At 58.1% G+C, this 24827-nt stretch overlaps 4 protein-coding genes across 4 annotated transcripts in view; 3 read left to right on the forward strand and 1 right to left on the reverse strand.

The window, feature by feature from the left end:
- MAN1B1 (mannosidase alpha class 1B member 1) overlaps nucleotides 1–5822 on the forward strand; it is a gene marked incomplete at its 5' end in the record, with an annotated part of 6634 nt that extends 812 nt beyond the window's left edge. Inside the window, 7 exons of the mRNA XM_083374887.1 lie at nucleotides 90–238; nucleotides 387–575; nucleotides 979–1169; nucleotides 1565–1685; nucleotides 2245–2442; nucleotides 2612–2743; nucleotides 2916–5822. Of these exons, the coding sequence (XP_083231013.1) occupies nucleotides 90–238; nucleotides 387–575; nucleotides 979–1169; nucleotides 1565–1685; nucleotides 2245–2442; nucleotides 2612–2743; nucleotides 2916–3119 (1184 nt within the window). The 3' untranslated portion in view covers nucleotides 3120–5822. The remainder of the gene's footprint in view (nucleotides 1–89; nucleotides 239–386; nucleotides 576–978; nucleotides 1170–1564; nucleotides 1686–2244; nucleotides 2443–2611; nucleotides 2744–2915) is intronic.
- A 150-nt stretch (nucleotides 5823–5972) lies between these two features.
- On the reverse strand, nucleotides 5973–13579 carry DPP7 (dipeptidyl peptidase 7). Its single transcript, XM_083375002.1, has 13 exons — nucleotides 13420–13579; nucleotides 13209–13310; nucleotides 12954–13093; nucleotides 12677–12840; nucleotides 12371–12506; nucleotides 12185–12266; nucleotides 11833–11999; nucleotides 11456–11516; nucleotides 8156–8274; nucleotides 7752–7908; nucleotides 7215–7279; nucleotides 7026–7096; nucleotides 5973–6501 (listed from the first exon to the last, which is right to left on the reverse strand). Exons 1-13 carry the CDS (start codon nucleotides 13502–13504, stop codon nucleotides 6396–6398), a joined length of 1455 nt encoding a protein of 484 aa, XP_083231128.1. The 5' UTR covers nucleotides 13505–13579; the 3' UTR covers nucleotides 5973–6395.
- LOC310647631 (kelch-like protein 9) lies at nucleotides 8285–11757 on the forward strand. Its single transcript, XM_083375001.1, has 4 exons — nucleotides 8285–10087; nucleotides 10314–10566; nucleotides 10726–10886; nucleotides 10996–11757. Exons 1-4 carry the CDS (start codon nucleotides 9038–9040, stop codon nucleotides 11326–11328), a joined length of 1797 nt encoding a protein of 598 aa, XP_083231127.1. The 5' UTR covers nucleotides 8285–9037; the 3' UTR covers nucleotides 11329–11757.
- A 951-nt stretch (nucleotides 13580–14530) lies between the features above and the next one.
- On the forward strand, nucleotides 14531–24279 carry LOC310647569 (dual specificity testis-specific protein kinase 1-like; the record flags this gene model as incomplete). Its single annotated transcript, XM_083374888.1, has 8 exons — nucleotides 14531–14720; nucleotides 16998–17200; nucleotides 20166–20287; nucleotides 20666–20714; nucleotides 21448–21597; nucleotides 22048–22431; nucleotides 22614–22700; nucleotides 23040–24279. 8 exons carry the CDS (start codon nucleotides 14531–14533, stop codon nucleotides 23139–23141), a joined length of 1287 nt encoding a protein of 428 aa, XP_083231014.1. The 3' UTR covers nucleotides 23142–24279.
- Between the last annotated feature and the right edge of the window lie 548 nt (nucleotides 24280–24827).

Below are 24827 nucleotides of genomic sequence, written 5' to 3' on the forward strand. Positions count from 1 at the left end.
GGGATCTGCAGGCAGATGCTTGTGCAGGCTGTCCCTTTCCTGCCCGGGAGACGTTGCTCGAGCTTCTGGGCTTCCTTTCCCCGATGCAGAGTTCCAAGAAGCCCGAGAGTGGGTCTCCCAGGAGCTCAGCTTCAACAAAGACGTGGATGTCAATCTCTTTGAGAGCGCCATTCGTATCCTCGGGGGCCTGCTGAGCACTTACCACTTGTCTGGGGACAGCCTCTTCCTGGAAAAAGCGGTAAAGCTCCTTGCCTGCCTTTTAGGGCCTCTGGTGCGTCCCTCCCCTTCTCGGAAGGACCAAGAGGGCCTCTCCTGTCTCCCAGCACCTAAAAATGGCTGTGGCTCGCTCTCTCTCTCTCCTACCCTGCTGTTTCTCCCTTGTCCAGAAAGATATCGGGAGCAGGCTCATGCCGGCCTTTCACACCCCTTCCAAGATCCCCTTCTCGGATGTCAACATTGGGAAGGGCACAGCCCACCCACCACGCTGGACCTCTGACAGCACCGTGGCCGAAGTGACCAGCATCCAGCTGGAATTCAGGGAGCTCTCCCGCCTGACTGGGGAAGAGAAATTTAAGGTACGGGGGGGGGGGAGGGAGTGGATTGGCTGGGCTCCCTCCTCTTAACGGTTCTGCTGAAGAGTGGAGCGGGGTGGGGTGGGGTGGATGGAGAGGAAGAAGCTATCTAATCAAGAAGTGGACGCTTCCTTAGCTTCTGGGATAGTCAGTTACTCTTTGCTGTTTGGTTGCAGAAAGAAGCCTGGCGCAAACTTGTCTCCAAATAGACTAGTAAAGGCTTTTTGCATTTCTTCTCGGGGTGTAGCTCCACCAGGGTACATACTGTAACCCCCACAGGTGGTGGCTGGATGGAACTGGGTCCAGTCCCCTAGAAATCTGCTACACGTGTCTCAAAGCCCTCTTTGTGTACTGCTTTTCCTGGGTGTGGTTCCAAAGCTCCACTGTTTGTTCCTTTGCTTCCTAGAACGCTGTGGACAGGGTGATGAGACACGTCCACTCGCTCCCTGGCAAGAACGACGGCCTGGTGCCCATGTTTATCAACACCAACAGCGGGCAGTTCACCCATCTCGGGGTCTACACCCTGGGGGCTCGAGCTGACAGCTACTACGAGTATTTGCTCAAGCAGTGGATCCAGGGAGGGAAGAAGGAGAATGAGTAAATCCTTTTAAAATTCCCTTCCTTCCTTTATAAGAAGTCTAGCAGGATTTTCTGTGGAGAATTCCAGGGCTTTTCCTGCAAGCTCTGCACAAAAGTGGAGTTTGCGTTGATTTGAAGTCAGGATGGAAATACTATTTCATTCTCACCCGTGAATGCTTTCCTGAAGCTGTGTTCCTCTCTTCTGGGAAAACCTTGCATGCGCAAAGACATACTCCCGTTCTGAAACACAATGTGTGATGTTTCTCCAGCTTATGGCCTGAAGATAACTGTAAATGAGGCAAGGATGCCTTCCTGGTTGGCGTTCTTGATCGACCTTCGTTATGCCTTTTAGGGTATGCTTTGCTACCAGCAGCTAAGTCTACTCCTAACGACCGCGCTCTTTCCCCTGGCAGGCTCCTGGAAGACTACGTGAAGGCTGTGGAGGGCGTGAAGATGCACCTGCTCCGGAAATCCTATCCCAAAAGGCTGACCTTTGTCGGCGAGCTCGCTCACGGCCGTTTCAGTGCGAAGATGGTGAGCCTTCTTTTGAGGACGGGGGGTGGGGGAGGGGGCAGAGGGGCACCTGTTTTTCCACAAACCTGCTCTTCCCAGAGAGTCTCGGGGTGTGCTGGTGGAATAAGGCAGAGTCTCTTGCTTCCTCTTCAGCAACCAGCTACCCTCCACGCTGTTGTTAAGCAGTTTCTGAACGGCAGAGGATGGATTCGCTTAATTAAGCAGATTTCCCCTTCAGGGTCCAAGCACTGTGTCTTCAGCCCTTCGGCCGGGCCTTTCAGTCCCCTGGAGAAGCCGCTGGGCTGCCAGCACCTGCCGCAATGGCCCCTCTCAAGGGTTCATATCCGCCTGCGCAGATCTTCCCCCTTCCTTCTTGGCTCTCCTTGCTGAAATATCAGTTCCTCTGCTCTGAATAGGAAACCCCTTCTCTGGGCTGCGACAGGAAGACAGCTGGCGGGGGAGCCAGCCAGGCGTGATGCGCCCCAGCCCCAGAGGCTTCCCGGCTTGAGCGTAGGAGAGGGGCTTTTGCAGAGGAAGCCCGTGGCCCACCAACTCCCCTCCCTCTGTGTTTCCGGAGCAGGATCACCTGGTCTGCTTCTTGCCTGGGGTCCTGGCCCTCGGCGCGCACAACGGGCTCCCTGCAGATCACTTGACCCTGGCAGCGGAGCTGGCGGAAACCTGCCACCAGATGTACGTGCAGGTAGAGACTGGCCTGAGCCCCGAAATCGTCCACTTCAACATGCATCCGCAGAAGGACCGGAAGGACGTGGAAATCAAGGTGAGCAGCTCAGCAGGGCTGACCCTGCCCGGGTCCCCCGAGTCCCTGGCGGAGGGAGGGCGAGACCCACTCTGCTGCGGGCATCCGGGTGGCGCACGGGGATGCCCGCACAGGGTGGAAATGCAGGGCTGCGTTGCCCTCGGCTTCCCTTCTGCTCTCCTTTGCCAAGACGGCCGACAGGCACAACCTGCTGCGTCCTGAGACGGTGGAGAGCCTCTTCTACCTGTACCGGTTCACCGGCGATAAGAAGTACCAGGATTGGGGTTGGGAGATCTTGCAGAGTTTCAATAAATACACCCGGGTGAGTCTGAGCTGGGGGTCCCATCAGAGAGAGCAAAGGAGGAGACGCACACGCCCCATTAGCAGGAGGTACAGCTGGGGCCAAGCAGGCTTTGAATGAACAGCGCCCCAAGCAAGCCAGGATGGTGAACTCTGACGGCCTTCGAATTTCACACTGGGCTTCCCCCGTCCAGGTCCCGACTGGCGGCTACACGTCCATCGACAACGTCCAGAGCCCCAGCCATCCGGAGCCGAGAGACAAGATGGAGAGCTTTTTCCTGGGCGAGACTCTCAAGTACTTTTTCTTGCTGTTTTCGGATGACCTGAACTTGATCAACCTGGACAAGTACGTCTTCAACACGGAGGCCCACCCGCTCCCCATCTGGCCACTGGCGTAAAGAGAAGCCGGGCGTCTGCCGCTCCCAGGTTCGATCCTGCCCCCATTCCAGGGACCTGGCGGGAGGCTGAGCGACATTCCTGGTGAAGGGAATTCCTCCCGGAGGAATTGTATGTGAGGGGAGGTGGGTCTCTGGCCTGGAATCACTGCCCCCTCTCCGAAAAGGGGCACCCAAAGGAGGAACAGGCAATCAGGTCACTGCCGTGCCAGATCCCGCTTGGCATATGTGAAGAGCGCGGCGCTCGCTTTGACCCAGGGAGCACCTCAAAATAGCAAGAGAGGGGACCCCTCTTCCGTTGTCTCCGTTCCGTGGCCTTTCCCCCAGGTATTCATCCCAGGGTCAGACCAAGGCTGCAGGTGGGGGTGGGGTAGGGGTGATCCTGTCCAAAGGAGAGTCCTCCCCTCGAAAACAGTGTTCATTGCTGACCTCCTGGTCCCGAATAATGGGGGGGGGGAACTTGTGCCCTGTTGTGAGCTGGGGAGAAGCTGGATGTGGGGGTTAAATATATATATATATATATATTTTCTTAACTTATCTGCAGCAATGCAGGGAGAAAAATGTGAAAATTTACATTATGAGAAAGCTAAAACGGAAGGTTATCTATGTAGGAAATTATATACGTATAATATGAATAATGTTTTGGCTCAGGTATCCTACCGAAAACCGCTTCCTGCGTGGGTTCCTCTTCCAGGTTGGAGGCCTGAGGGGGCTCTTGACCTTTACTTTGCAAGCCTATTCTGGGGAGGGGGGGCTGGAGGGCAAGGAAGCAGCGGGTCGCATGGTCCTTGTCCCCAGAGCGGATTCTGCCCACCAGGATTTCTGTCTTGTGCTTGAAAAGATCCCCTGGAAAGTTCGGCTGAAGAACCAACCGCTAACCAGCCTTTGCTCTGTGGCCTTTCCACGCCAGCCACAGGGGAAGCTGCTCCCAAAGGTGTGAACTGAGGTATATTTACACCAAAACGTGGAACAAAGGCTTGTTCGCTTCTGCTTTGCGCTTTGTTGTCTTTCTGTCTCTCCGCGTGCCTGCAGGATCCAGCTCCCACCCCTCCCTTGCTCTGCCTTTTCGCCCCTCCCTTTCTAGCTTTCCTTTCCCTCCCTTTCCCAGTTGCTCAATCTCAGCACTTTAAAGTGGGGGCAGAGAGAAGATCCACGGGACAATCTTAGCCGGTTTTGGTGGGACCGATTTGTTGTATTTGGGGACCTCCCTAAGTGTGTCCTTTGTGCTTGCTGCTGCTGCTGTTCTGCCACTTGGTCACAATGCTGTTGTGGCTGGAAAAGCTGCTTTAAATCCCGCCCCCCCAACGAAAGGACAGGGAGACCCAGCTGGCCCAGTCCCCCTCGGCACAGAGGGGAGCTGCCGTTGGTGCCGTGGCAGGAGAAATCCCGGCTGGATTGTTTTCTGTGAAAGTGGCTTCAGAGGGCCTGGGAATCCTGTTTCTTTTTTGTATGTTATGCCTGACCCAACATGCATGCTTCCCAAGACCGGGGTGTTTGGTACTACCTAATAGAGGGGACGTTGCAGTGACCCGAAATCAAGAGAACGATCGCTCGGAGCTCTTGGCGTGGGCCTCGGACTCCGCTCCTTTTCCCCGCCAACATCACAAAGCCGGGGACTCGGGGAGAATCAAACACTTCGAACAGTTGAAGTGCAATTAGTTGTCGTAACAAAGATTCTTCTCACTGTAACTGTGGACCTCTGGAGGACTTCACCATTGCCACGTTCCTTTTAAGTGAAATTGGTGTTTGCTCTTGTAGGCACAAAGTCCCACCTGAATTTTGGGAGGGAGCAGTCCCAGTTTTCGAGCGTAGTTTTCTGTTCCCCCATTTAAACAGACCCTGGAATTTAAAAGCCATACTGCAAATCCCCAGTTTTGGGAGGCTGACACTTTACTTTGAACTGGTGCCTTCCAATTTGAAGGGGAGAGAGAGAAGGGTTGGCATGTACCCCAAAGTGAGCATTTCTTCCAGCCCACGGAAGTCCAGAGCTGGGATGCAGACCCACAACCTGCAGTTCTCCGAGCCTCTTTTAAACGGGCCACCTAAGATGTTTGGTTCCTGGATCCTTCTCAGTTAGGTGCCAAACGTGCCCCCCCCAACCCCCAAGTGCAGAATTGGTTTGCTGCTTTGTTTACTGGTGTTCAACCCTGAATTACCACTTGCCTCGTGTTCTCCATGGAGGCTGGGATGTCGTCCTAATTTTGGACATTTCAAGAGAAATTTACCACATCAGGAAAACCGAGCTCCGTTTTCATGTTTGTCTTGCGGAGCCAAATGTGATTTTTTTTGCTGTCTTATCATGGCCAGCTCATCTCACGTCTTAAGAGCAGATGACAGAGTCTTAAATGATCAGTAAACGGACCGGAAGTGAGGGCAGGATTGTGGCTGCCAAACTTGGTAGGGAAGCTCGCTATTGTGAGGAGCACCTTCGTGCTCCCATCATTCCCTCTGCATAATTACTTTCAAATTGCCTTTTTTTTTCTCCCAAGAAGAGACATACTTGCCGAAGCCTCGTTGGTGTGATCTGGTCCAAGGTATTTGTAAAGTAGAATTGATTCTTTTGTGAACGTGTAAATGGTTCAAAGTGCGACTCACCTTTTTGTGGAGGTGGGAAAAATCTCTGAAAGAGAATCTTAAGTGATTTTGGCTGGGGAGTCAGTCTGCAGAAATTCTACTCCACCTTAATAAACTTGCAATTTATTTTGAGAGGCTGCATTTTTCTGTGCCACCAACTGCTTATATGTTTCTGTCTTGCCAGAACGGGCTGAGCTGGCTTTTGCATGAGAGGTTGAAGGAAAAAAGGCCCCGGGAAGTGGAACTGGCCCTGGGTTCAAGGCCTGTGGCAGGCGCGTCCTCCCTCGACGGTGGCAGAGCACAGAGGGAGAACTCCCGTCTGTAGGGTCTCCAGAGCGAAACCAAGCCGGCAAGGGAAGGAAGCGTTTTTCCTTGGGGTGCGAGTCTCCTGGGTCTCCCCCCGAGTGGGTGAGGGCCTGGCTAGATGGTCCAAAGGTCTAGGGTAACCCCCCTATTGCTTTCAGGGCCACCGACTTAGAATGACCAATCTGAATGCATCTAAGCACTGCGTTTGAGCTCTTCCCCTGCCCTCCCCCAACTGCCAGATCCTTTCTCAGAAAGAGGTGAACAGAAGGCCCGTTTCATAAGGAGCTTTATTCCTCCTTATTCTTCACACCGTGGCATGAAAGCGTCACTGCTTTAAAGAGGACACGCCGGTTTCCCTCCCTTTGTGCTTCTCTTACACACCGGCTGGCAACTCAGAGCCTACTTGGTGGCCTTGATGGTGGCAGCCTCCACCCAGCCCCGGATGATCCTGGCTTCCTGCAGCCGAGCTTCCCTGGCCGAGGCGGGATCAGCTGGGTCGGAGCTCCTGTTGGGGGGAAAAAAAGGGCCCAGTGAAGTGGACCATCCCTGAGGCTTGTCAAAGGGCAAGTGTCCAGCCGTGGGAGCTAAGCAGTTACAAGGGGCCCTCCGTCGCCGTGGGTCCTCTTTCTGAAGCATTTAAAATGAGTAAAAGCTTGTTTTTCAAAACAAAGAGGGCCGACGAATCATCTGAAGGGACTTTCTTAAAGAAGTCCAGTTGCCCTTTGGGACAACCATGAGCTGGATGACCGAGAAGCTCCATAGAGACCTGGAGAGAGCTAATGGGCTCCCCGGCTCAGCACCTGGGCTGCACGAAGGCCACCAAAAGCCCACCTGATCCGGGAGACGGCGGCAGCGGCCCGGAGCGGGAGGCAGCTACCTTGTGAACCAGACACTCCCGCAAGAGAGAGGGGGGGGAGGAGGGGGAAAGGCCGGTCTAGGACTCCGCAGGGCAAGAAGAGAACAATCCGAGGAGCCCTCTTTGGGGGAGCTGGGGAAGAAGCCACCGGGGGCCCGCTTGGCCAAACGTACCGGAGATCGAGGTGGTGGGCGCCTCCTTTGATGGTGATGGCAATCAGAGAGGAACTCAGGTTCTTCCGCACCTGGGAAAGGCAACATCAGAGTCAAACTTCCCGTGGGTGGGGGAGGGGTGAGGGAGAGATCAGGTAACAGGTCCAGGTAGATCTGAGCAGATCCCAGGAACGCCGAGCAGGTACTTACGCCGCCTGATGCCCACGGGTCCAAATCTCCATTGGAAAAGATGATGTTGCTCGCAGCAGCCAGATCTACAGTTGTCAAAAGAGCAGCAAGGTTATTCATAGGTTTGAACGAGGAAGCCCACAAAAGCCCCCTGGGTGCCCGTGAGCCAGTGGGGAAGCTGTGGCGGTGGCGGGGGTCGGGAGGAGAGTGCCCGCCTTAAACCATTCAGTGGCTCTGCGAAGGCTTTTCTCAGCAAGGTTGCTTTAGCCAGCCAGGCCCGGAGGCTTTTCCCACAGGAGGTCCCAGCCTTGGACCGAAACCTTCGGGATTCCACAGCATCCTCACAAAGAGGCCCAGAGGACAGGAGGCCCCCTTGTCCCTGTGAATCTGGGACCACATTCTGCTGCGCTTCAAGACCCCCCCCCCAAGCAGCCCACAGGAGGCAGCAGGGTCTTTCTCCTGCAGATCACAAAGAGCAAGTGGGGCCCTTCAGGAGCCTCCCCCCCCCAAATCACAAGCCGAAATCCAGAGGCACGAGCTAAACAGGCTGCTGCTCACCACTGCCCCAAAAGTTGGTCCGCAACCAGGATGGCCGGGGCCAGACCCCCCACTTGCGAAAGCAGTAGTCTTCCCGGGCGGCCTCGGTGAAGGGTAGCTCCGGAAACATGTCGGTCACGTTGTTGCTGTCGAACGTTAAGTTGATCTCTGTGCAGACCTGGAACAGAGGATGGCTGGCAGAAGAAGCAAGCGCCCGGCTCCCGTCCGGGCTTGGGGTGAACGGGCGGGCCGTGTCTGGCCCGCGTCAGCCCAGCGAGAGGAAAAGGAGCACCCCGGCGTCTGCAGCACTCCATGCGTGAATGGGAGACCCCCAACAGGAAACCTTCCACCACCCCCACCTGGCACCGTGGCAGTCACCTCCAATCCTGGCCAGCCCCGGTGAGACGGCTCTTCCCCCAACGTACCTGATAGTCCCAAGCCTCAGCGTCGGGGCCGGTGCCACAGCCGGTTGGATCGGAGCACTTCTGGTACAGCTTGTAAATGTCGAAACACGTTTCCGTCCCGGTGGAGTTGTAAAATACTCCTGGTAGAGCAAGAAGAGGAGGCTGAGTCCACTCCAGGTGCTCAAAGGAGACGAGACTAGGCTGGGGGGGGGGTTTCCTCCCTTAAGCCGAAATCATCCCAGGGAGCCCCCCACCTCGGGAGAAAAGGCTGAAGGCTCCATCTTGCTCCCAAAGTCTCAGGTTAAAATCCTTTGGAAGCAGCAGCTGCTGGAGACTGTTCGTTCAAGGAGCCCCAAAACAGGCTTAAGGCTTCAGCACGCGACGGAGGAAAGGAAGGCGTTCTTTGCCAAGCTCTGTTTTTTGTCGTAGAAAGCAACTCTTGCTGGTGGCTGGGCAGAGAAACTGCCAATATCCCTTGCTAAACTTCCTTCTGTTCAGCCAAGGTATAAATCCTAGGAACAGCAGGAGGCCAAGATTTTCCTCCTCTGCTGCCTCCCGGCCAGAGAAAGTCCAGGGGGAAGCAGCCCGCTCTCCTCCCCCCCCCCCCCGCATCTGAAAAGCAGGGGGCAAGCCTGGACCTGCCTTTTCCCTCATTTTGGCCAGGATCCACCACACCTCGGTGGGTACCAGCCAATGGGAGGGAGGGGAGGAGATCTGTCGTTGCTGTCTTGGAGATGAGGGATCAGCTGACCTGCTCTCCTGGTAGCCCAGAAAAACAAAGAGTGAAGCGCAGCTAGCAAGACCGGCCGTCCCACCGGCTGAGCCCAGAGAAGCAGAAACCCCGGAGGGGCTCCCAACGGGCAGAGGGAAGCTCCAGGGCTGCTTCTGGCCGACACCTGGCCCATGGCTTCTGCAGAGACGCAAGGCCAAAGTCTCAGCTCGGACACCTACCTGCCTAAACTCCTAGAGGGGCTCCAGAACCTGCGTTCCCAGAATGCCCTGTGTGACATGGTGCTGGAGGCCGAGGGGGCCTCGTTCCCCGCCCACAGAGCCCTCCTTGCTGTGGGCAGCAGCTACTGCAGGATGCACTTTGCCAGGGAGCCAGCCGACCAGGCAAGCCCACTCAGGCTGGCCCCGCCAGTCACCGCCCGGGGCCTGCAGGGCGTCTTGTCTTTCCTTTACTCCAACCGGCTGGAGCTGACTCTGCAGACGGTTGAGGAGGTCTTCCGGGCGGCCGAGGCGCTGCTGGTGCGCGAGGTGATGCGCCTGATCTTCCGCTTCCTGGAAGGAGCACTGGACCGGCACTCCTGCCTGCCCATCCTCCGCCTCACTCGACGGCTCGGCCCAGAAGAGCTGAGACTGAAGGTGCAGCGCTGGGTGAGCAAGCACTGCGGCCACATCCTGAGGGACCCCGCGCAGCTGAAGGAGCTGGACAGGGTGACCCTGTGCGGCATCCTGGACGGAGGGGACACCCGGGGGCTGACCGAACTGGAGCTCTTTCGGGCGGCCCTTTGCTGGCTGGAGCACAACAGCACCCAGCCGGGAGAGGCAGCCGAGGTGCTGGGCCACATCCGCTTTCCCTTTATACCACTCCCAGATCTGCAGAGCTTCGTCCAGGAAGCAGCCGTCATGAAAACCGAGCCTGCTTGCTGCCGGTACCTCCGGGAAGGCCTGGACTACCACCGGCAGCCGTACCTGCAGCCGCTTCTGCAGAGCGAGCGCACTCAGGTGCGCCACAGGAACGAGACGCTGATGGTGCTGGGGGGCCGATCGGCAGACAACGCCGTCTGCGGGGACCTCTGGGCTGCTGACCAGCACGGCCATTCGTGGACGGCCCTCGGGAAGCTGAGTGGGCCCGTGTACAATCACTGCGTGGCTGTCCTCCACGACTTTGTCTTCGTGATGGGCGGGCAGGAGAGCTTTGACCCGACAGGCCAGGAGCCTTCCAAGAAGGTAAGGGCAACCTGGCCAGCCTGGGGACTGCCCCAAGGGCCAGAGCTGGCGGCTTGGTCTTCCTTAAGAGTCAGAGGCCAACGGAGTCGTTTGAGGGGAGCAAATGTTTCTTCGTTGGCATCACTATAGAGTTCCTGGTGGCGAGGCTGATTTCCACCTTCCCAAATGGAGAAGTGGGCAGCTGAGACCCGGGGCAGCCACTGGCCTTTCCTTCTTCCAACTCCAGGTGTTCAGGTTCGACCCATGCCGCAACACCTGGCTGCAGCTGGCGAGCATGCTGGTGCCCAGGACCCGCTTCTACGCCGGAGTGCTGAACGAACGACTGGTGGCTGTGGGGGGAGGAGCGCTGCTAGGGATGCCGACTGACACGGCTGAGGAGTACCGCCTTGCCAAGAATGCGTGGCGGCCCCTCACGCCCTTTCCGGTGCCGGTGGCCGACCATGCGGGGGCGACTCACGGAGGCATCTTGTACATCTCAGGTGCGGAAGGGTCTCTTTCAGGGCAAGGAGTGGCTGGCACGGGCCCCTCTGGTGCGAGAAGGCCCTGGGTTTGGGGCCGCCCCCTTTCCAGGCCGAGAGCGGCCTGTGTCCAGGGGCCAGTTGCAGAGGAAGGAGCACTCACCCTTTTCTCCGTCGCAGGGGGCTTCGCGCAGGGCCAGACCCTGAGTGCCATGCACAGCTACCTCCCCCGCCTGCGCTGCTGGGTCAGGAACCGGCCGATGGCCTTTGCCCGCTGCGATCACGGGATGGCAACGGTGGGAGACCGCATCTTCTGCCTGGGAGGAAGGGCCCTGGCCAAGGTAGGTGGCATTTGCTCCCTCCTGTTTGGGCTCCCGGGACTCCCCGAGGCCCAGCTGGGCGCTCTTTGCAGGCCCCCTGGTTCTAGCCCTACGCTTTGGTTCTTTGCAGGGCCAGGAGTGGGTCCCTGTGAGCGAGGCGGAGTACTATTGCCCCGTCACTGATCGATGGGCCCGGCTCCGTCTGTCGGCCGTCGACCTCTGCCACTTCAGCCTCACCACCAGCCAGCTTCAGCTCTACGTCACGGGCGGGGGGTCTCTGCGGCGGAGGAGCAAAGAGGACGGCGTCTGGGCCTGCCATCCTAGCAGGGGAACCTGGATAAAGGTGGGCTGTCTGCCCCGGGCTCTGGCGGATCACGCCTGCTGCTTCGTTCACCTGCCACCCTGGATGGCAGGTCCAGGAGGATCCGAGAGGGAGGAGCCTTCGGACGGCGGGGGGAAATAGCTGGATCAAAGCAGTTTGGGTTTTTCCCGGGGTGACCGTCAGGGACATGAACTGGCAGCGATTCTGTCCCCAGGCCCCACCCTGGAGAAAGGCAGCATTTGTGGAATGAAACTGAGCGTGGACTCACCAGAAAGAGCGGCCAGCCCTCGCATGGGATCCTTACTGGCCAGCATCAGTTCACAGCCAACCTGAATTAACAGACACGCCCAGGCTTAATTTCTTATGCTTTCTGCCCCAAATCCCAAAGTGTTTATATCGTCTGTACCAGGAGTCACGAAACGCAAAAGTAGCCACAGGGCGATGTTTGCTTACCCTTTGGTAAACATACCAGCCCTGGGCAAAGGCATGTGAAAGGGTTTGGGTGTGGAAAGCTTGCAACTGTATTTTTACAAGTTACAATATCAGCATTAAAGTGACACCACCACAAAACGGAGGTTATTTTTGCCAAGTTGGGGGTCCCGAGGGACAGAGTTGCCCTACAGCTGAAGAAGGGCAAGCCTTTACCTTGACGGGGTTTGCCGGAAAATGGCCGATAAAGTCAGTCTTGTAAGGATAATCCATCATCGCCATCATGGTGAAGGCATTCCGGGCAAACCCAAAGAGCTGCTTGACGTCCTCCTGAGTCGAAAGCGGGTGGCAGAGCGCCATTTCTGTGCTGATTCTCCCGTAAGCTTAACACAAGAGAGAGACACAATGGGCATCCTCGACCTGTGAAATAAACTGCATTTGGGGTTTAAACCATTCCGGTCAAGTGCAGGGCAGCAAGGTATCCAGTCGCAAACTGCCCACAACTTCACACCCTAAAAAGTGACCGTCCCAAGGGCCGTTCGCCCCTATTCAGGGCTCCTTCCTTCACCTCCAACCAGGCTGAGGTCTTTGATTTGTCGGAACGCTTCTCGGACAGCTTTGGGACACTCTGGACTGTAGTTTTCAAAGTCCTGGAAGAAAGAGACAAAATTCCCTCACTGAGTCAGATTCACTGGGGTGTGAGGGGTTTCGCTTAGCAGGAAAAAGGGCACCCAATCAAGCCGCCTTTTCTTACTGCCGTGACGTCCTTGAAGAACTGGCCGGGCTCTCCAATCCCCGCGGTGGACAGCACAGGGGCGCTGGCCGCGAGGGCCCCGACCACCAGATTGGGGTACTTCTGTCTCATGTAGGCGCTGAGCATCCCTCCGTAACTGTGAAGAGGGATAGCGAGAAAGCGATTATTTTCCTGGAGAGGAAGCAGAGAATTCTGGGCTCATTGAAAGGAGGAAGGGACCACAGCCTCATCGGGATCCTTGGCGCTCTAAAAATGTGCAAGCCGGTGCACGGGGCACCCGCTATTTTGCTAGGAAGCCGCCCTCACCTGCCCCCGAAGGCGACGACTGGCGAGTTCTGCGCCCGGTGCTGCTCCTTCAGCCACGCGATGAGAACCGCGTAGTCGGCCAGGGCTTGCTCCACGCTCAGCAGCCCGGCATTTTGCCCCTTCAGGGACTCCGCTCCGAACGGAAGCGATTTCCCGTAATACCTCTGAATCAAGCCAGGAGAAAAGGCGAGCCGGTGAGGATCCGGTGCCCCGGCGGCCCCCAAGACTCAGACCTCGGGCGCCCCGGCCAGCCCGGAGCCGGCAGCGGCCCACTTACGTGCTCGGCAAAGACCACCAGGGCCCCCTGCTGCTCCGCCAGCTCCAGCAGGAAGCCGGTGTTGAGGGCGAAGGTCCAGACGTTCCCTTCGTTGCCCGTGTAGAAGAAGATGGGGCCGGCCCCCGGCCTCCAGAACTCGTCTGTGGGACACAGCGGCGAGCGGGAAAGCGCAATCAGGCCTCGTTTAGCGACGGCCTCGTTTAGCAACCGTTTGCAGTTACACTCTGCTCAGCCGCCCTCCCCCCCCCCGCTCACCTGCGATCAGGTACCGCTGGAGGAAGGTCCGGTTGCGGCAGCTCTGGAAGTTGAAGTGGTCCAGCCGCTGCCGGAAGAAGCGCTCCTGGAAGGCCGGCCGGGCTGCGGGGAAGAGCGGGCGGCCTTAGCGAGCGCGCCCCCCGCCCCACGGCAGCCCCCCCGCCCCGCCCGGGAGAGCGCAGGCGCGGCTTGCGGCGGAGACCCTCCTCACCTGCCGCCCCCAGAGCCAGCAGCCCCAGCAGCAGCCCCAGCGGGGGCAGGGAGGGGCGCGGGGGTCCCGCCGGGATCGCTTCCATGCCGCCGCCGCCGCCGCCGCCAGTCACGCGCCCCGGGGCCCGCCGGTCAGGTGCGCGGAAGTCACGTGGCCCCCGTCCGTCGCCATGGGGACCGAGGCCGCCCCCGCGCTGCCCAGGAGGGTCGCGGGGTGTGTGGGGGGGTCCGGCCTCTCCCGCCGCCTCCTCCCCGCAGCCCAGACCGCCCCCTCCCCCGGCTGCAGATGCCGGCCCCGCAGGAGGCGGGGGGGGGTTCGCCGGGGTCCGGCCGGGCGCCCACCGCCCCCGATGCGCCGCCGGGGGTCGCGGCCGCCTCCCTTCCCCGCCCGCTGGGTGGCGCCGGGCGAGGCGGAGGGGGAGGCGGGAGCGGCGCGGCGGCGGCGGCGGCGGCGGCGGTGAGTGCGCGCCCGGGGACGGCGGGGGAGCCCCTCTCGGGCTGCGGCGGGCGGGCGGGAGCCGGGCAGCCTCCCGAGGGGCTCCTGCGGGGGGGGAAGGGTCGGGCACCGCTGTCCGAGGACCCCCGCCGGGCCTGATCCTCCCTGCCGGCCGCCCTTCCGCGGCTGCCCCGGGCGAGCAAGCAGCCCCCCCCCGAGCCCCGAGACCCCCGAATGGCAGGCAACGCTGAGGGGTTTTGGGGAGGGGGAGGGCCGGCTGCTGCCTCCCCTCCCCTCCTCCTCGCTGGGAAGGGAGAGGGCGAATCCTCCCCTGGCTGTGTTTTCTGGGAAGGGAGATGCCACGTTGGTGCCGCTTCCTGGCTATAATTCGGCTTCTCCGTCTGGCTTAAACCCGCCTTTCCCCCCAAAGCCCGTCCAGTCTTCTGTAGTTCTTGCTCTCGGCCTGTACTTGGGAGAAATCCAGCAGCTCAACCCACTCCCTTGACCCCGATCTTTGCCCGGTGAGTACCGGCCCAGGTGGAGCTGGCTGCCTGACTTGTCAGGTGGAGGCAGGATTTGTGTTGCCGGGTCTTGTTCGGCTGGCCGAGCGCTTAGCTGGTGTGGATGGAGAAGGAAAACCTCGCCAGCCTCTCCCGTCTGGGGATTAGTGGCAGGAATGCAGATTTCCCTGGGTGCAGTGAGGCAGGGGACGCCGGTGGTCCTGGCACTCTTCCTGTTCTGGAGTTGGTGGGCCTGTCTTGTGCTTCGGAATCAAGAGACCGGATCTGGGAATGTGGAGTCCTACGCAGAGAATATGGAGACTGGGATTCAGTCTGAACTGAAAGACTCTGGATTGAGCAAAACTGGTATAAGTATTTGGAGCCAGACCTTTGCCAGGTAATGCGCCTTGGCTCATTTATGCGAGTTGCCTGCAACTGGGCTATCCTTTTAGCTGGCAGAGTCCCCTGGGATCGTGGCTTCCGTATGGCTGGACATTCTTGCCTTCTCCTTGGAGGGCTAGACTTGATAGCCTCCGGGCTCCCTTCCTGGCCTCCAGATCCAGAGCAGGAGTCAAGCTGCTCAGAAATGGCTCCTGTTTCCTAGCAACCGGCCACCATCTCCTCTACGATTCCAGAAAGCCTTGGAACAAAAGGCTCTTGAAACTACTCTCCCCCCCCAATCCTACCAGCCGAGCTTTCCAGTAGCTCTAGAGAGAGCAGACCATGCCTGTCCCTGCCAGGAATGCCTCGTCAGCTGTTTCTGCCTAATGGAACTGGCATTGATCTGCCACTGCAGGGCTCTGGGCATCCGCGCCAGCTCTGATTTCGCTCTCAATGAGATCGGCAGCGGAAGTGGGGGGAAGATAGTGTGACAAGCCCACACAACCTCTCTGGCAAGGAGTATCTGGAGACACTCTGTCCGCCAGGGGAGGCCCCTGTAATTCAAGGAAAGGCAATTCAATAAAGGGGAACATTTGTAGCCCGGGGTTGAACGGAGAGGTCCTTGGTGCTCTCTGAGCCTGGCTGTTTTCTGGCAGATGTTTCATGACCCAAAGTAGGTAACATCAGCAGTGCTAGTGGGGCTTGCTGCAAACGCTCCTTCTGGCGTTGGTGATGTCACCTAGTTGGGTAATGAAATGTCTGCAAGAAAACAACCAAGTTCAGAGAGTATTAAGGACCCCTCAAAGAAAATTCGGTGTGGTCTGCATCCAGTCCTTGCCTCACCTCCATCAGCCAGGGCCTCAGGATCACCATCTGGCCACTGAGCCGTGGCTTTTGTGTCCTTTCCATGGTAGGCCTAAGGAGTCGAGTGTCCTATGGCTCCCTCAGTCGTAGCCTTACGGTGGGTCAAATTCTGGGTCCAGCAAGACCACCTGCTTTAGACTGAAACTGCAATGCTGGCAAATAATAGCAACAGCTGCATCCTTGTGTACTTTTAATTTATTTTTGTATTTTCTGAGTTTCAAAGTGAGGCTGGTACTTTTCTGTGCACCAGCCTGTGCTGTGCCTGATTTGTTTTTCCAAATGCCACAAGGTTCAGTCCAACTTCTTTAAAAACAAAACGTTCACCAATTAGTGGTACCCCAAATCAAGCCGAAGGGAGTCAGTGTGCTGGAATCTCAAAAAGAAAACCTGCCAGAAATTATGCTGGCGTTATCGGTTTGAGACAGAGGCTCGAGTGTCCATGAACAGAAACTGTGGCTTCTCTTCCTCCCAAGCAGCCAAATGTTGTGCCCGGTATCAGATTACAGGTTCGGAAGGAGAGAATTGTGCTTGCCCTCTGCAAAAATGAACTCATTGCAGATAAACGTTCTGTGGAGCTCAAAAGGAATGGAGTGGGGGAAACGGTCAGTGCTAGGATTGGTGAAGTGTGTGAAGCAGAGGCACGTGAGTCTCTGAGCTCTCCGGGTGCCACAAGTGCATTTCTGCTGTGTTGTTGTGTACAGCCTGGGAAACCGGAGGCTGAGGCCCCCCTCCTCAGCAGGCCTGGTTTTGTCGGAGGGAAAATGGCCCCATTTTGCTAGCAACCGGTCTCTTAAAAGAAGAGGCCAGAACTGCCGTGTAGTAAACCCAGTCTCCTCCTCCTCCTCCTCCTCCTGTCTGGGTCTCTGCAACAGACGGGAAGAGGCAGCCTGGCCGCCCCGCCTGGTGCCCGGGGAGTTGGCGGCTCCGCCTCGGATGCCAGGAGGGAGGAGGACCTGCTGCAGATGCTGCCCTGCACAGAAGGTCCGTGGAGGGGCTGCCCCAGACGGCAAGGGACTGAACGTGGGCAAGGCCCAGAATGCGAGGCACGAACCCGGGGCTGGTCGGGGGTCCTGCGACACCCACGCCCGTGACTTTAGCGCCTGGGAGGCTCAGCCAGAGCAGAGAGGGGGAAAGAACAGGCCTAAGCCTGGCGGGAGAGTCCCAAAGGAGTCTTGAGCACCCACTTCGATTTGAGGGCGTCTCTGCTCTGGGCAGAAAGAAGCTAGAGAGCCCCAGTTCCTCCCTGTAGTGCCTCTTCTTCCCCTCGCTGGAGCTGCTGCTGGTCCCAGCTTTGGTCTGAGTAAATTCGTAAGTCTGGCTAGCTGTGAAATGGAGGCGAACGCTCATCAGCCTCGGAAGGGGCCGAGACACGAAACTCTCCTTCCTTTCTCTTTACAGTGCCTGCCTTTACGATGTACCGGGTGGGTCCGACGTCTCCAGATTTGTCTGGCTCGACCCCGTGCTGCGAGGAGACCCCTGACGCTTATTGCCCAGAGGATGACCGGTGGCAGAGGCTGCGCACGGCTGTCCGGAAGCTGGAATTCTGGGAAAACTTTGAGGCGGAGTTGATAGGCAGCGGCTTCTTCTCCAAAGTCTTCAAGGTACGGCATCCCCCAGGCATGCCGAGCTAGCCCACCCAGCAGGCTGCCTTGCGTGCCCCTTGCGCTGTAGTTCCTCTTGGGGGAGGCGGCGGAATTGGGGAGCGGAAGTTGCAACGGGTCTACAAGGAGGCAGGTTTGAAGAGGGTAGGGGGGCAAAGCCAAGAGATTACACCTCTTAAACCTGCTTCTGGGTATTCAGAGGACTCTTTCAGGCCTCAACATTTACACTCCGTGGCTAGTTGATTCCTTGGGTAGGGACAATCAGGAGAGCCCAGGAGAGCGTGCAGAGAGCATCGTCTCCGCATCAGGCAAGAGGTTATGAAAACGGGACGGGGAAGAATCAGAGAAGCTCAGCTGATGCCCCTTGTTTTCAGCAAAAGGTCACTTATTTCCAAGTCTGTTTCAAGACGGAGACGAGAGCACTCGGTGCCAGGACATGCCTTGGGTTCAGGGGGAGAGAAAGCAGTTGCTTTTTTGCAGGCAGAAAGCATGAGAGGCAGGAGTCCCCAGAGTGACTGGACTTGACCCAAGATGTCTCCTGCCAGGGGTGGACCGTGGCTGGACTCCTGGGCAAAATCAAGAGCTGGTGTTCCTCAGAAGGGAGATTAGCCTTTAAACGACACGCGCTCTGGTTGCACTAAGAACGCCGCTGCTGCTCCTGCCTCGCTTCCTTCCGAGGGTGCTTCTCCCCTGTCACCTTCCCCCACTAATCTCACCTCTGTCTCTCGGTGCCTGTTCATTTGCAAACCGACCACGGTCCTTATTTTCCAAAACCTTTCTGGATGGTGCTTCGTGTCCCTAACTCACCGTCTGTAGGATTCCTGCAGAAGGACGGGACCTTTGATTGCCAAGAAGATTTGCTGCAGTTTGGCAGGGTGACCTTCTGGAGCTTTCTAGAAGTGAGGGACAATTGCGCCGGGACGGAGCCAGGATCTGCCACTGCTGGGCAGCACCTTTCCCTCCTTATCTGGTGGCTGAGGCACCTGGTGCCAGGTTGGGGCACAACAAAGGCAGATCCTTCCTGTTGTTGCAAAGTTAAAGCCTTTGGCAGTTCCTCTCCGCTCCCTGAGGCTGGCCCTCCCCCACGGGGCAGCTCCTACATCCCGGAGAAAATGGGCCAGACGCAGGAGAGGCTGCCTGTTGGATCGCTTGGGCCTGGCATGGCTGGATTCTTGGGCAGCGTCAGAGGCAGCAAATGAAGGCGCCAGCTTTCCGAAGCCAACAAAACCCGAGGCGGCTCCTTTTCAAAGCTTGGGGAATGCTGGCCGGGAGGGCCTGTCCGAGGGAAGAGCTCCCATCTGGCTTCGCCCCGTCTGGCCATCCCTTTCAGGCCCCCTCTTCCTTCTTCTGGCTCCTTCTCGGGCAAAGCGGGCACAGTGATTGTGCACGCTTTTCGTGGCTCACTGAGCGCCTGCCTGGTTGTGCCCGTCATTAACCTTTCCCTTCGTGAGTCTGAATGCCAGCTTGACTGGAATGCGTGATGGTTCGAGGAGGGCAGCGGTGCCTGCTGCCGCTTGGAGTAGGGAAAGGAAGGCGGACAGTTAATGAGCAGCTTAAAAGCATTTTTATTGGAAAACAATAAAAGAAAGGCTTCGCTTTGCTGCTGGCCAAGGCTCCTTCCTCATTCGCCCTCCCTCCCCGGGAAATGGCCTAGTGGGTGTTTTATGGAGCTGGAGAGGCCGGGCTGCCAACATCAATCTTGCTCCTAAGCGGGAGGGGGGGCAGGCGACCCACGCAGGGCAGCTGGGGAGGAGAGAGCCTCCAACTGCCGTCAATTGAAAGACTTTACAAGAGAGAAACCTTTAAAACATCCCTCTGAATCCTTTTAAAAGGTTGCATGTGATCACAGTAAAAGGATCTCTTTCCCCCGCTCCTCCTCCAGATTACTCATAGCTTAATCAAATACTCCTGCTGCTGCTGTGGGTTTGGTAAGGAAAAATGTCCTTAACCTTTTTGTTCCGTGTCCCTGGAGCATCCCAGATCCGTACTTAGCATGGTTCCCACGCGTGGTTGGTCTGCTACCACTTGCACTGAGCCTTCTCCAACGCAAATGTGTTGGACTTCCATACAGGCTGGGAGTGATGGGAATTGGGATCCACCCACACGGAAGACAGTTGGCTCAGGATGACAAATAAGTGAGCTTGCCAGAATGGGGCTTTGCTTAGCCTGGGTGATGAGAAAGGGACGACAGAGAGTGCAGTTGTGCTGTTACCTGCGTCCTTTTTCTGGGAGTTGGTTTATTGTCTCTCTTTGGGGTTCAAGGCTTCTGCGTTGGGGGGGGGTGTTTCTGCATTTTAATCCTTGCAAGCTGCCCAGACACCCTTGTCTGAGATGGGCTGTGAAGTAAAGGATGCAAGTGAATCTCAGTCCTTCCGCCCTCCAATTTCCAGCTCCGGATGCAGTTTCTCCCAGAGGCCCCGTTTCAAGCAGAGTGCAGTTAAGCTGAGGAATTCCTGGCCCCAGCAAGAGCCAGTTCCACCGCCCTACGTTCCAAGCGGCTTAGAGGCACCTGCGGGCAGGACGAGGCTATTAATGGTCACTGATGCAGCTGTTAATCCCTGGAGCTTTGCCCTGGTGTCCATCTGCTCCTTAATTATTGGAGCCGGGGGGCCACGGGCAGCCCAGCTGGCCGCCTCCTTTTTTCAGCTCCTGGTTAGGAAGCACCCGGAAGAAGGGAGCGCCAGGGGGTCGCTTGGGAAGAGCGGGAGATTGGGGTTTTTCTCCTTCCCCTTCTGTTTTTTTAAAACTGATCTACCTTCATGCTCTGGGCCGCAACCTTCCCGAGCAAACGTCCCCTCCGTTTGGCTGCCATATTTGGGCGGATCTTCCCGAGACAGCCCTGAACCTATTTGAGGCAGCTGTGCCGGGAGGAATACCTGGGTGGGCCTCCCCAAAGGTGGGCACAGCTGGCTTTGGATTCGCCCTCCCTGCTCTCACGCCATCCTTCCCCCTGGCCGCCTGGCAGGTTGCTCCGCGTCTTGGGGGGAAGGCCACGGTGGTCAAGATCTACAAGAACGATGCTGACCAGGAGGGGATCGTGCGCGAGATCAGCTTGCTGCAGAAGCTCTCCCACCCCAACATTGTCAGGTAGGTCTCTGAGTAGATCCCCTGGGGGCTACGGGGCAGTGGGCACTTCCAGCTTTCTTGACCCTCTTCGGTGGGTCACTGCCTCCCTGGAAGGAAGGCTCACGGCAAGTCAGGCCTTTCCGCTCTTTCTGAGGCCTCCACCTCTCCTCACCCCTCAGGCTGCTGCTGCCTCTCCTTCCGTTGGTGGACCAGCAGCCTAGCTGGGCTGGTGATGGCTGTGCTTTTTCTGAAAAAGTCTCTCTCTGCCACACACACGAATGGAGAGAGAGGAAAAGGTGGTTCTTCCCAGCTCTTGGGCTGGATTCCACTTTCTCTCTTGTTTTCAGGCTGATCTAACTTTGCACCTCGGCAATCCCCCGATTTTTCCTTTTTTGTCAGGTACCTCGGGATCTGCGTGAAGGATGACAAGCTGTACCCCATTCTGGAGGTAAGAGGGGGGGATCTTCCCCTGCCCAAACAGCCATCCAGGCTAGGCTGCCCTTTAAAGGAAGGATCCCTTGATCTTGGTGCCGGACCGGAAGCAGAGATTCTTAGTGGTGGGGACGTCTTCCCGAGGGGAATTGGTCCGGAGAAGCCGAAGCTGAGCTCCTCCGGAGGGCTTCTGGAGCCTGGCGTCCCCTATTGCGTTTAGACTTTCATCCGTTTTATCTTCCCGTCGTGTTATTTTGTGGCATTCTTGTGAGTCTCCAAGAATCTTGCGATCGCAGCAACACACTCATTTGATAAATAAGTGTCATCTCTCCATCTGGCTTGCAATTGGCCTCATGCCCCCCCCCCAAAGTGGGGAATTAAGGGGCTGATATAGCTCCATCTGGACCATGCCTCTTTATGCTTTAGGAGTGAGCTTGTAAAAAAAATGAGTCTGCATCTCCCTGTTAAAAGAAGAAAAGGGAATTCCCAGGGTGGCAAATCCTGCTCTTAGAAATATAGAAGCTCGGGGGAAGAATATTCCAGTTTGCCCCTGGAGGTTCTCTTTCCTTGCCCCCCGCATGGGGGAAAAGCATGTAGTTCAGCCCAAAGGGGCGTTTGCCAGGCGGGCTGGGCTACAACACCCATCCTCCTCGGCTGAGGCCACGCTGGTTGACTCCCGAGCGCTGCGTCTATCCCGGCCGCCGAGGGAAGCGACTCAAAGCTCCCTCTTCCCTTGGGGCCCCCCTCAGTACGTGAACGGGGGGTGCCTAGAAGAGCTGCTGGCCTGCAGAGACGTCTCCCTTAGCTGGAAGGAGAAAGTGGACTTGGCCTCGGACATCACCCGCGGGATGGCCTACCTCCACTCCAGGAGCATCTATCACCGCGACCTCAACTCCAAGGTGGGCTTTCGGTTTGGCCCCCTTTCCGAAGGAGTCAGCAGAACCGTGGGGTGTGTGTGTGTGTGTGCGTGTGTGTGTGTGTCTGCCCAGGGGTCTCTGAGGAAGTGAGTGGGAGACACCCCGGAAGGAGAAGCCTGCTGCTGCCTTGTTAGCCTTGGCCAAAGGAGCCTCCTCGCTCAGCGGCCGTTTGCCGAGTCCCAGGAATGGACGAGCACTTTGGCTTAGCCTAGTGAGGCTTCCTGAGAGTCCTACCCAAGGCTCTCCTGGGGCGGGGTGTTTTCCCCCTTGTTTGGGGGCTGTGGGCATTAAGATCTGGGCCACTGGTCAGCCAAGAGGGGACGGACCTGTGGTGGTTATCCTGCTCTGAGGGCCAGCCCAGCCACAGCCCAGTGCTCCCCCCCCTTCAGGGGGCTGGGATGGAGATTGAAGGGCCCTCTGTCTGTTTCCCAGAACTGCCTCATCCGAGTGACCCAGCGAGGGCGGGAGGCGGTGGTGACCGACTTCGGGCTGGCCAAGGAAGTGGCGGAGCTCTCGGCCAACGGTCCGGACAGGAAGCTCTCGCTGGTGGGCTCAGCCTTCTGGATGGCTCCCGAAATGCTGCGGGGAGAGCCTTACGACCAGAAGGTGCCTGCCTGCCTCCCCTCCCCCCGGGGGTGCTGCCTGGGCCTGGGGGGTCCCCGGGGAGACGAAGAGCAGGGCGCTTGGGGGACTGGCGAAGCCCCCGTGGCTGAGCCTGGCTCCCTCCGGCAGGTGGACGTCTTCTCCTTTGGCATCGTCCTCTGTGAAATTCTGGGCAGGATTCCCGCCGACCCCGAGGTGCTACCACGGACCCAGGTGACTCATAGGACCCCCTCCCCCGAGGCTTGTTAGGATGGCCCTCCCTGGGAGCTTTCCCTATTCTCCCCCACACACTTCCTTCGTTTCCAGGAAGGCAGTTTAAGGGGGAAGCTGATTGGGGGAGGGGCAAGAGGGAGGTCTGTGGACCACAAAATGACACCCGTGTTCTCTCCCTCCAGGATTACGGGCTGGACGTGGCTGCCTTCCACAGCATGATCCGAGAGTGTCCCAGGCGAGTTTTAGATTTGGCTGCCAGCTGTTGCAGGGTGAGGATTTCCTTCAAAAGAGGCTCTCGCGATGTGAGGGCTGGCCGGGGGGGGGGCGGCTCTCAAGCAGTTGCAGAAACAGCAGCTGAGCAGGCCTGGGTGAGAGTGCTGGGTAGGAGAGCTTCTCTGTTCAGGACCATCTACCTTAGAGTTCTAGAGCCAGCAAGAGATGCCCCAAGTGCGGCAAAGCCACAAATGGGCCTCTGGCTGCAGAGCAGGGGGAGAGAGAACGTCGCCATCTGTAATGAGAAGGGAGTTTGCCATTTCCGACGGGTGCCTTTGGCAGGGCTTTGGCACACCACCCCATTCTTTTCCTGTCCCCCCCTTCGCCCTCCCCAGATGGAAGCCTTCAAACGCCCCTCCTTCTCTGAGATCCTGGAGGAACTGGAGGACACAGCGGAACGGCTGGAGTTCCCGACAGAGCAGCAGCCCCCAGGTTGACGCACCTGGCGGGATGTGGACTGAGCAGACTGTATATCTCAGCAGAAAAGGTTCTGGAGGAGGAGGAGGAGGAGGAGGAGGAGGGGATCAGGCCCTTTGGGGCAGATCAGAGGCCCGTGGATTGGAAGACGGAGTGCCCGCCCTCCCCAGCCCTGCCGCCCCTTTTCTAGAGGCCCAGATTCTTGTGGACCAAGCAATATTCTTGCAAGAAAACAAATCCCCCCCCATTTAGGTGGCTCTGGCCAATGAGCCAAGCTGCACGCCTGCCATAGCCATTGGCCAAGTCCATCGGGGGCTGAGCGGCCTCCAGTCCTCACTCCTCAGGCCGCCATCTCGGCCTCCAGATCCTGCCCCACGCTGCCCAGCGAAGGTGTGGAGCTGCTGGCAAACGAGCGGTCCTCTTCCTGAAAAGGGGGCTTGAGGCCCGGAGAGGGAGATGAGCCCGGCTCTCTGGGCGCACCTGAGGAGGGAGGATCCCTGCAGAAGGGGAGGGGGGTCCTCTGGGCATCTCAGCCGCTCGGGGGCGCTGTCTTCCAGCCCAGTTTTCTGGGCTTCCTCAACGACGCGGGAGGCAGATCCTGAGCAGAAAGCGGAGCTGCCCTGCGGCCTGGCTTGGCTCTCCTGTGCCGGACATCAGCCTGCCCCGGCCCTCACGACTGCCACTCACTGGGCAGCCCCCTGACCCAGAACAGCAGCGGACCGGCACCCTGATTTTTGAACCCACCCAAGTTCCCCTTGGTCCACGAGAAGGCTTGGTGAACACCCCCCCTCTCTTCCCTCCCCACTTCTCTTCCCTTGGATCCTGTTCCCAGCTGGGCAGGAGGTGGGGGGACAGATGGTTGGGGGGTCCCCAGGAAGACAGGTGGGAAAAGACTTGGGTAGCTCGTCCCACAGGCAAAGCTTCGAGAGCACTTCCAGATCCCGGGAACAGAGAGACCCTGAACCCATTCCAAACTGCAAGCACTGGAGTCCATCCTTGTGAACCCCCAAGGCCGTGAGCATCCCATAATAGCCTTCCGAAAGGTCCTGGGGCTGGTGGCTGGCCTTCCAAAGCTGAGGACAGCGCTGTGTCCTCTCCAGGCCAAGGTTGACAATGGATCTCTCTTTGTAAATCAATAAATAGCTTGTGAGTCCTCTCCCTCCTCTTGTCTGTCTGTCTGTCTGTCTCTGTGTATGTGTGTGTGTGTGTGTGTGTGTGTGTGTGTTGTGTGTCTCTGGGAGCCCAGAGTGGGTGTGCTGGTAGACCTGCATAGACCTGTGCTGGTCACAAGGTGGTGCCCTTTCACCAGCTGTGCTGCCTTTGGCACGGCCCTCTGCTGGACGGGGGCGGCCTTCTCCAGGCCCCTTCAGCTCCCCTCCTCTGGGTCAGGGGATGCAGTGCCAGGCCAGGGAGGCCCCTTCCTGAGCCCCACACCCCAGCTGGCATTTTAATCCAAGCCCTGGAAGTGCTCGAGAGCGCGAAAGGCTGGCTTGGATTTGGTCCTAGAGGCGGTTTTGCAAGCGGCTCCTACTGAAGCCTGGCAGCGGGTGCCCCTTCGGATGAAGGACTGGCCCCTGAGCAAAAAGGCAAAGACGACGCCCCGGAGCCCACCGCTCGGGCCCAGAGCTTCTCCCTGGATTAATGGTCCCACATCTGGTCAGCGGCAGGACCAGCTTTCAGCGGCCAGGAAGTTTGCAAAATGGTGG

This window comes from Vipera ursinii (genome assembly GCF_947247035.1).
Source record: "Vipera ursinii genome assembly, chromosome: 16".
Classification (NCBI taxonomy): domain Eukaryota; kingdom Metazoa; phylum Chordata; class Lepidosauria; order Squamata; family Viperidae; genus Vipera; species Vipera ursinii.